The sequence below is a fragment of the Lissotriton vulgaris genome, chromosome 3_1, assembly GCF_964263255.1.
Source record: "Lissotriton vulgaris chromosome 3_1, aLisVul1.2, whole genome shotgun sequence".
Lineage (NCBI taxonomy): Eukaryota > Metazoa > Chordata > Amphibia > Caudata > Salamandridae > Lissotriton > Lissotriton vulgaris.
In genome coordinates this window covers 191,051,146-191,061,739 of record NC_141689.1, presented here as the reverse complement: position 1 = coordinate 191,061,739, position 10,594 = coordinate 191,051,146, and the positions used below count along the sequence as shown (strand labels likewise).

At 44.1% G+C, this 10,594-nt stretch overlaps 1 protein-coding gene across 4 annotated transcripts in view; it reads right to left on the bottom strand.

The window, feature by feature from the left end:
• UBAP2 (ubiquitin associated protein 2) overlaps nt 1-10,594 on the bottom strand; it is a 1,436,418-nt gene that overhangs the window by 847,253 nt on the left and 578,571 nt on the right. For all 4 annotated transcript variants that reach the window (XM_086960301.1, XM_086960303.1, XM_086960302.1 and 1 more), the window contains exon 13: nt 1,082-1,359. In XM_086960301.1, coding sequence (XP_086816427.1) covers nt 1,082-1,359 — 278 coding nt within the window. The remainder of the gene's footprint in view (nt 1-1,081; nt 1,360-10,594) is intronic.

The following is a 10,594-nucleotide window of genomic DNA, read 5'->3' as shown; positions in this document are numbered from 1 at the left end:
TCCAGATTCATATGGGAGCATTCATCGCAGTACCTAGAGTCTTGTTTCGACCCCAGACACCAAACATACATCATGGGGGTCCGTCATAGACACCTATTTGCGACGGTCCCTACTTGGTGAAAACCCTGTTGTCTTACGAGGTAGCATTTTGACTTCCACCCTATTAAAGTTTGATGACAAGTTCATCCTGAAGTCAAAGAAGAAACATCAGATATGCATCTGAAGGTTCATAAAGAAAAGAACAGAAGCCCACACAAGTGGGTGGATTTTATATACTAGCACATAGAGGAGTATTATTTTAAAGTATGCGGATTTAGCATGACATCTAGGGAATATTCACAAGATGAGGAATCTGAAGTCAGAAGTATCAATCACAATGTGCCATTTTAGTAATATTTTATTTACAAATGATTTATTGTACTGTAGAGAGGCACTAATGTAAACAAAGGGCTCATGCAAATGCAGTTTTGTGATCCAGTGTAAGATTTTGGTAATCCTCTATACGCTCTAGAATCGTTGCACACTTCACAGGAGAAAGACTACAATTCTTTTGTCCTCAAAGGCCATACTTAAATTCTCTTTAGTCACTTTCTTCCTTCAGGTTCCTTTTTACAAATTAACATTGTTGACACACAAAGTCCTTTTCCTTCAACTTGTTCAATGGGGACAGGATCAACTTTACATTTCATTTCTTTTAAACATGCCCAATTAGGTCTGGCAAGTTCCAATGAGCCAGCAGTTCTATTTGTAAATTTATATTGTTGTGTGCTGCAAGTTAAATTGAATACATACACAATGTAGCCCCAATAAAGACAACATTCTTAGGACTTTCATTTTTTGCATACCTTTATAAAAAAAAAAAGTTAATTCTTGAGCCCAATTAAAATCACCTTAAAAATCTGTAAACTAATCATGTTTATTTGCATAAAACCACCAAGTCAGTCAAAACTAAACATTCAGACATGTACATGATAAACATTATAACCAACTTTGCAGCTTCAAACTACACATTTTAGCGTTCTATAAAGTCAAATGTAGTACCATGAATTTGAAGACAGTAACTGCTTACTATATTACTAACCTTTGAAGCAGGCGGAATCCTTCGCTTCTGAGGTTTCATCTGTTTCTGCTGTTGCGTTTGCTGAACAGACATTGCTTGGTTATCTAGAGTCATGCTGGGAAGCTGCAACATCTTGCTAATCGCCGCTGAGCTATCGACTGGTGACTGTTCTCTAAGCTTCAACTGCGATGAAAAGGATTCCAGTCCAGGAGGAGGAGCAGGAACTTGTTGTACTTGGTGTTGCTGTCGTTGAGTCAGCTGGCTCAATACAGGCGATGGTTCAGGTTGGGATTTAAAGTCTGCAATAGTTAGGAGGAGGAAAATCGGAATGGGTTTAGACACCAAATATCAACTAGATAACATGCATATGATCACTTTATTATGTATTTAATTTGCTCAACATAGCTCCTGCTTAGAGCCGAAGACCATGGGCATTACGGCGAGGCTCAATGAAGAAATACTAAAGAATGCAATAATAGGTTCACATTGTAAAATACAGGTTGGAATTTTACACAGTGGAGGAGTCGCTGCATGATGTATAAAACAGAGCTGGGCTTACAATAGAACAAAAAAGTCTATATTGAATTTAAAAACAATGCACAGGAAATTAAACCTAAAGCAACACAGTTATACAAATGGGCCAACATTGAGTTTGTGGGAAACTGAGGAAAGTGAATGAAAGCTGTAAGGGAGATGGGGAAATAGTTAAGAGGCCAAAGTCTGAAAAGCAGTGTTAGGTATATCAGGATGGTATAAGAGGTATAGATGCAAAATTGCAAATTAAATAAGTGTCAAGAGAACAGTGGGGGAATCAAAGTAGGGACAGATTTGAGTGAGTATCACAAAGCTAGATATAAAGGAGACTATTAAGTAAAAGGTGTTTCAGGTTTCTGTAGGAGACCATATAGAGTCGGGAAGATGCGGCTCTTGGAGCAAATTTCTGATTTTAGTGCCACATCCTAAGCAAGGTTACGTCCCCACCACTCAAAGAAAACCAGATTGCATTCCTTAAAAAAATGTGGCATTTCATCCTTTGTTCAGGTGGCCATAAAGGCTCTGTGCTATTGAACATTTCAGTCACAATTCAAGTCAATGGAGTCCTGTAACCAGTTAAGCACCCAAATGACCGCTTAAATTAATGTTTTGGACAACTAGCAAAATTTGCAGCAGAGACCATTTCAAAATCAATCAGTGGCACATGTGCAAGTTATAGTGGCATCAAGTAGCTACTAGTCGAGTTAATATAACCAACATGTTATCGCTCTGGAATCGTATGGGATATAATTATTCAAATTGGTGTAGATTCTATAGAGGTTCTAGCCAATTAAAGTGACAGGAACCTATTAAGAATTGGAGTAATAGAGGCTGCAGGAACAAGGCATCCGGTGGGCACAGAGCGCTAAAAACAAACATGGGTCATATTTTCATCTTTTTATGGAGCTGTAGCAGCTGTCCGACTCAGATACATGATGTTACTCACCCAGTAAACATCTGTTCTTGGCATGTATAGCTGTAGATTCACATGCTTTGCATACTCCTGCCATCTAGTGTTGGGTCTGGATGTTCACAGTTTGTTTTTCTGCGAAGAAGTCTTTCCCAGTAACAAGATAGACTCCTCCTTTAGGTGATGGTACACATGGTCAACGACTCCATTGTTAGATTGTTCCCGCAGAGGGTGAGAATGGAGCTAGTAAGTAGAATAGTTGTCCATGCTTATGTATGTATACTAAAGAGAACTGCAGAAGCTACAGGTACCCGGGGAGGCAAGTGGGCGCATGTGAATCTACAGCTGTACAAGAACAGTTGTTTGCTGAGTAAGTAACATTATCCGTTCGAGCCATGTGAGCTGTACATCAAATGCTTTGCATAGACTATAAAGCAGTATTCTCCTAAAGCGGTGGCTAACCTGTAGCTTCTGGAGTTGTCTGAAATCGTGTTTTAAGTGCTGCTTGGCCCACATTAGCTTGTAGTCTCGCTAGCACGCTAGCACATCTACACAATAGTGTTTGGTAAATATGTGCGGTGTAGACCATATTGCAGCTTTGCAAATGTCAACTATGGGAATGTTACCTAAGAATGCAATAGTGCCCCTACCGTGCGACTGGAATGCGCTCTACGGGGTACAGTTCGAGTTGTTTTGCATAACAAGTTTGAATGCATTTAACAATCCACCTTGCAATACCTGATTTGGATATAGGATTGCCCTTGTGTGGTGGTGCAAAAGCAACAAAAAGTTGTTTGGTCTTATAAAATGATTTTGTTCTTTTGATGTAGTACAAAAGTGCGCTTTTATCATCTAAGGTGTGAAGAGCTTGTTCTGCAACAGAATCCGTTTGAGGGAAGAATACCTGTAATCCTACCAACTTATTTATGTGAAATGCAGATACTACTTCAGGTAGAAATTTGGGGTTTGTACGAAGAACCACTTTGTCTACGTGCAGTTGGAAAAAAGCTTCTTCTATAGTTAGTGCTGTAGTTCACCCACTATCCTCAGTGAAGTGATTCGCAATGAGGAAAGCAGTTTTCCATGAGAGAAACTGCGGTTTGTATTTATACATGGGCTCAAAAGGTGGCTCCATTAACCTTGTGAGGACTATGTTAAGATTCCACACTTGGTGGAATGACTTAAGTCCTTCCAGGAAAGCTTTCATTCCGGGCACAATGAACAGCGATAAATCTTGCCTATTTTGTAGTTACGCATCTATTGCAACGAGATGTAGCTGGATGGTGGTGTAAGCCAATTCCGACTGCTGCAAGTGTAACAGATGACAAATGATGTTTTGTTTGGAAGCATCAAGAGGGTTGATGCGTTTGTTTTTGCAATAAATAACAAATCTTTTCCATTTAGCTGCGTAAAAGGTTCTTGTGGTAGGCCTCCTGGCCTCCCTGATTATGTTCAAGCAGTCTGGTGGAAGGTTCAGATAACCAAACTCTATGACTTCAGGAGCCAGATTGCAAGGTTCAATTGTTTGAGATCTGGGTATCTGAATTCTCCATGGCTCTGTGTGAGGAGACTGGATATTAGGTGCAGCTTCTGATGAGGGACCAGAGACCGCTTCAACAGGGATGTGAACCATGGTTGACGGGCCAATGTGGAAGCTACTAGGAATAGGGCTGTTTGCCTGAGTTTCAGAAACACAAATGGAATGCGTGGGAGAGGCCGAAAAGTGTAGGTAAATATCCCTGACCAGTTCATCCATGGTGCAATGTCCTTGAAGAGCGGGTGTGGGTACCTGGAGGCGAAGCTTTGGCCTTTTGCTTTTTGTTGTGTGGCAAACAAATCTGAGGTACTCCATACCCTTGGAAGTATGGGAGGAGAACTTGAGAGTGAAGTTCCCATTCATGTATTTGCTGCATCTGCCTGCTGAGGTCGGCAATCTGGTTGTTCACTCCTGGGTGGTGTTCCACTATGAGATAGATTTTGTGGTCAATGGCCCGCCTACAGATTTCTTGGGCGTAGTTGTAGAGAGTGTCCCCCCCCCCCTGTTTTTGCATGTAATACATGGCTGTCATGTCGCTACGAACTAAAACAGCTTTGCAAACCAGGTGAGTTTGAAGTGCCTTGAGAGCTAGAAAGATTGCAAGCAGTTCTAGATGGTTGACGCGGAGCAACATTTGCTGTTGGTTCCATAGGCCTTGCACTGTGTGGTACTGAAGATGCGCTCCCCAGCCAGTGAGGGACGGGTCCACTGTTAGAATGGTCTGTGGAAGCAGGTCTATGAAGGGCCATCCGTTTGATAAGTTTTGTGTGTGCCACCACTGCAGAGCGTGATTACCAACACTAGATCGGTTAACAGACACTGTGATTGGTTACACTGACCCGCTAAGATTTCCTGAAGGAAACGCATGTCAAGTCAAGTCAAGTCAGAGAATTTATATAGCGCACTGCCTACCCAGAGGGTCTCAAGGCGCTAAGAAAGGGGAGGAGGATTACTTGTCAAATATCCATGTTTTAAGTTGCTTTCTGAATGCTAGGTGGTTCTGGGTGAGGCGAAGGTACGCGGGGAGTGAGTTCCACGTCTTAGCAGCCAGGTAAGAGAAGGATCTGCCTCCCATGGTGGTCTTGTTGATGCGAGGTACAGTGGCGAGGGCTTGGCTGGAAGAACGTAGTTGGCGGGAGGGGGTGTAGAAGGACAGTCGTGAGTTGAGGCAGTCTGGTCCCATGTCGTAGAGTGATTTGTGTGCGTGGGTTAGCAGTCGGAAAGTGATTCTCTTATTGACGGGTAGCCAGTGGAGGTCTTTCAGGTGACCAGAGATGTGTTCGTTGCGCGGGATGTCTAATATGATTCTGGCTGAGGCGTTTTGGATTCGTTGGAGTTTCTTCTGGAGTTTAGCGGTTGTACCTGCGTAGAGGGTGTTTCCGTAGTCCAGTCGGCTCGTGACTAGAGCATGGGTGACTGTTTTCCTTGTTTCGGTGGGGATCCAGCTAAATGTTTTCCTGAGCATGCGAAGAATGTTGAAGCAGGATGAGGATACGGCGCTGACTTGTGAAGCCTGGCATGGGGAACGATCATGATGCAGGATGCCATCATTTCCAGTAGTTGCATAAACACTGAGCTGGAAGCGAGTGATTGGATTGAAACTGGAGAACCAATGCCTGAATGTTGCAAATTCAGGCTGCCTTGGGAAAGGAAAAAGTCTTGAGTATTTAAGGTGGCTACTAGGTAGTTTTGAGTATTGGTAGGCTTGAGATGTGATTTTAGCACATTGACTGTGAACCCTATTCGATGTAGTAAGTGAATTGTTCTGCAAGTGTACTGGAGAAATTTGGGATACGTGATGGCTTTGGTGAGCCAGTCGTTCAAGTAGGGGAAGACATGGATGTGTTGTCTTCTCAGGTGAGCAGAGACTACCGCCAGACACAGGAAGACTCTGGGGGCAGTGGTGACTCCGAACAGGAGAACCTTAAACTGGTAATGTTGATTCACTACTACAAATCTGAGAAATTTGCGAGGAGTGAGATGGATTAGAATATGAAAGTAGGCATTCTTCAAGTCTAGAGTAGACAGAAAGTCACCCTTTTGCAGAAGTGGTAGTACTTGTTGAAGTGTTACCATGAGAAAATGGTCTGACTGTAAGTAAAGATTTGGTTCTCTAAGGTCCAATATTGGTCTGAGAGAACCATCCTTTTTGGGTACTAGAAAGGAAAAGGAGTACATGCCCGACCCGTGGTGTTGTGGTGGTACAGGCTCCATAGCCCCTTTCAGAAGGAGAGATTGAACCTCGTTTGAGGAGGTGAAGATGATCGAGTTAATGTTTGAAAGATTGTGGAAGAAATCCAGATAGTAACCAGAACAGATAATTTCCAACACCCAATTGTCTGTTATGGACTGCCATACGGAGAGGAAATCTGAAAGTCGCCCCTCCCCACACCCAGACAGGTGTTAAATGGTCAGGGTGGGAGTGTAGGGAAGTCACTGCTTTGTGTTGGAAGGGGGAGGTATATTTGAGTCTCTATCTCTGTTCTTGAAGTTATTTCCACTGTAACCTCCTCTAAAATAACCTTTATAAGCAGAGGGTTGGCTAGTTGGTTGTTTTTGTACGTGGTGATGGTCTCTGAGGAGGTATTTTTGGACCCTCCGCGGTAAGAGCGTCGAAAAGAACCACATGCTTGTGTTAGCTGAAGGGCTCCCATGGATTTGGCCACTTCATTGTCTTTCTTCATTTTTTCCAGTGAGGAATCTACCACCGGGCCAAAGTGGTGTTCTTTGTGAAAGGGTGTTTTTAGACTGGAAGTCTGAACCTCAGTTTGAAACCTGATATACGTAGGCAGGCGTGCCTTCTTAAAAGAACACTGGTGTTTACAGCTCTAGCAGCAGTGTCTGCAGCATCTAGGGAGCACCTGATTGAAATGAGCTGCCCTTCTCTCACTAGGTCTTGCACTTTAGATGTATGTTCATCGGGCAGAAATTGAAGAAACTGCTCCATCTCGTCCCAATACTGCCTGTCATACATGGCAAGCAGTGCTTGCATCTTAGAAACACGCCAAGTTTGCTGCCTGAGAGGCTACCCTTTTCCCCAAAGTGTTAATAAGCTTAGATTCTTTATCTGGGGGTGGAGCACCCCTAGTAGTTTAGGAGTTGACCCTTTTACATGCCTTGGAAACGACTAGGGAGTCCTATGGTAATTGTCCTTATATGCACGCTGTGTCAGATGGTGCTGGCTTGTACTTTTTATCTACCCTAGGAGTAAGGATATGGGCCCTGACAGGGTCATTATGTCATCGACATGCCTGATCATACCTTTATTTTTTAGAGCAACAGTGGTCCCATGCATAAGAAATATACGGGCACAAATAAATATAGACACAATGGAAGCTATATTTAGTAATGACTTGTCCAGCCGGACAGAGGTCCAATTTTTACTTCGAAAAAAGTTCACACAAAATACCTTCAACAATTCTACGAAGTAGGGCACAAGCCTGTACCAAAATGTATACAGATTGGCATAGTGAAGAAAGTAGTCTAGAGGTAGAACAGAGTTTTTAGGCAGAAGCTGTAGATTTCTGTAAGTTGCTCTAAAAAATATGTTCCCCGAGGTCCTTTGCTGACTCGAATGGGTGCCCCTGTTGTTCTATATAATTTGATCATACCTTTAGGCATGGGGAGTGTGTGCAATGCCTTTTGTGTGCTGCTAAGTGTTTCAAAAAGGAAATCCTCTTCAAGGGATTCTTTATGCAACTTTACACCATGGTAGTTGGCAGTTCTATGTAACCTACGCTGTCGAAAGGGCTTGGCAGGGTATAGGTCGGGATAATTTCCTGTGGGAGAGTCGGTATTGTAAAATGCCTATTGGTATGGGAGTAATGGTGCATTGTCTCCAGCCCCATACCCATCCCCATCATCCTGATCTTCAGGTGTATATGGTGTTGAGTACTCCGGTAAAATCATTAACGATTGAGGCTAAGGAGAAGGTGATGAAGGGGAGGAGGAAAGGGATTAGTCCCGACATTCTTCTTTTCTAAAAGAATGTGGTAGATCTCCTCAGTGTCTTTCCTTTTGATGGTGACTTTTGTGGTGATATGTCCGGTAGGTGGATTGATGTAACACTGTCTCTGTTTCCGATCAGGTTTGGTAGGCAGAACATGTTGTCGAGATGGAATCTGCATGCCCGGTTTCTTCGGTGCAGAAAGTTTCAGTGCCAATGGTTGGTGGCTGAGACTTTGGATCCTGATGATTTTGGATCCGAAAGTATTTTCGGCGTGGAAGGGGACGGGCCAGAGCCTGGCTTCGACTTCGATCCCAAAGGTCTCAGATCAGAGCCTGTTTTCGGGGGGCTAGGCAGGCTTTTGGGTGTGTTGCGGTGCAGAGCCAGAGTGAGAGGTGTCGGAAACATGTTCTCAGTGCCGACCGTGGCCCGAAGGTGTGGGTTGGACCGGAGCCTTCTTCGACTGAGGTGGACTTTGGAGAAAGGGAGGATCCGTACTCAAGGTATACTGTCCTTGCGGGATTTCATTGTCTCCTTCAGAGCCGTAGTCGGAGATGGGTTCCTGTTTTTCTTCGGCTCCCATAGCGTCTCCAGCTTCTTGTTCCGAATCTTTTGCTAAGAGGTCTGGAATGGAACTTGCGTGTTGGCTCTGCATGTCGCAACTTCGAGCCGGACAGTAGTGAAGCGTCTTCTGGGAGTGGAAAGCCTTGCACGCAGCACAGTCCTGTTCTCTGGAGAAAAGCAAAGGTTGAACACCTCGTGTGAGTTGGTGTGCGGAAACTTAGCATGGCACAGAGGGCAGAATTAGAATGGAGTCTGTTCCATTGACTGCGAGGCAGACCAGCGCGGGTAGGCCCGACGGCCTTCAACGAGCTTCTCGATCGAAGAGAGTTTTTTTAGAAGTAAATACAATACACAGAGAATGGGAATGCAATTGAAAAAGATACCGTCTACGGCGAGTAGCTTGCGCACCGAGGGAAACCAAAGCAGCAGTGTCAAACTGGAGCGCAGCAATTTACGTCCGAACCCGATGTTGGAAAGAACAATCTAACAATGGACTTGATGTCAAAGCGCACTGTCATCGAAAGGAGGAGTCACCTACCTTGTGACTGGAAAAGACTTATTAGAAGAAAAACAAACAGCAAAAATCCAGACCCAACACTAGATGGCAGGAGTATGCAAAGCATGTAACCTACAGCGCACATGCCTCGAACATGCAAATTCTCCTAGGCAGATAGTAGAGGCAGTCTTCATTTTTTGAGATGTCACAATGAAGCTTCCAGTCAATAACTTCTGGCAGGTGCAGCCCAGACCTTTGTATAGGCGCGTAGCTCTACAGTTTCTCCTCAGGTCAAGCAACAAGGTGATTCTATAGGTTTCCCCAATATAGGGCCTTTCTAGAGGGAGAATGACAACTAAACAAAGGTTCCACACCTGGCTCTTGTAACTGTGAAATACACAGGCCTTTGTTCTACTGAGCTGGTACCCAGACCTCTACTCTGGTGGCCACGGATTGCTAAGGCTAAAAGGAGCTGATTTTTTTTGTAAATTTTTTATTAAAGTCCACAAGTTCATCTATACCTGGGAAAATGTCTCCTGCTGCTATGAGCCATATTTAAACGCTTCCTGTCCTGTGCCCAACAAAAAGAACAAGTTACTTACCTTCGGTAACAATATATCTGTAAGAAACATAGGTTAGTTGTAGATTTTTTAACTTGGAATTACACCCAGGGTCAGACTGGATCTGGAAAGTTAGTCAGCAGTACCCCTGCCCGCCGGAAGGTGACGTAGGTCGGCACTGCATCCGTCGTCGTGGTTGCCGGGATGATGTTGCGGTAGCTACACAGACTACACCCTTGTGCAATGACGTCAGTTCTGTACACAACTTTCCCTGCCAGAAGCGCCGAGCCATGCAAGACACAGACCACTGGTGCACAAAACTAAGGACCTGAAAGGATGTCTTTAACCCTAGAAGTCAGTTTGTAGAACAGGGAGGATGGGTGGAGCGGTAAGGAATCTATAACTAACCTATGTTTCCTACAGATATATTGTTACCGAAGGTAAGTAACTTGTTCATCTGAACAAAAAAAAGTTAGTTATAGATTCCTTACCTTAGTATAGATACCACAACAATACCAACCCTGGGAGGTGGGTCTGTGAACCAAGTTCACACCAGAAAGTCCTGTAGAACAGCCAAAGAAGCTGTCTCTCCGACTTGGCTGTCCAGGTAGTAGTGTTTTGTAAACGTGTGCAGTGACTCCCACGAGGCTGCCTGATAGATGTCATTAAGGGGGACTCCTCGTCCCAAAGCTGTAGTAGCTGCTGTCGTCCTGGTGCAATGAGTGTGCAGCCCCACTGGAGGCTCCTTCATAGCCAAAGAATAGCAGGCCTTGATGCACAAAATGACCCACCTAGAGATGGTCTATTTGTGTACGGCCCGACGTTTCTTATTGTCCATGTAACGCACAAAGAGTTGGTCATCCACCTCGAATTGTTTTGTGAGATCCAAGTAGAAAGTGTACCTCTCTTCCTCTTCCGAATGATGCGGAGGCGGAAAGAAGGTGGGCAACGTGTTGATTTGGCCAATATGGAAAGAAATAAACACCT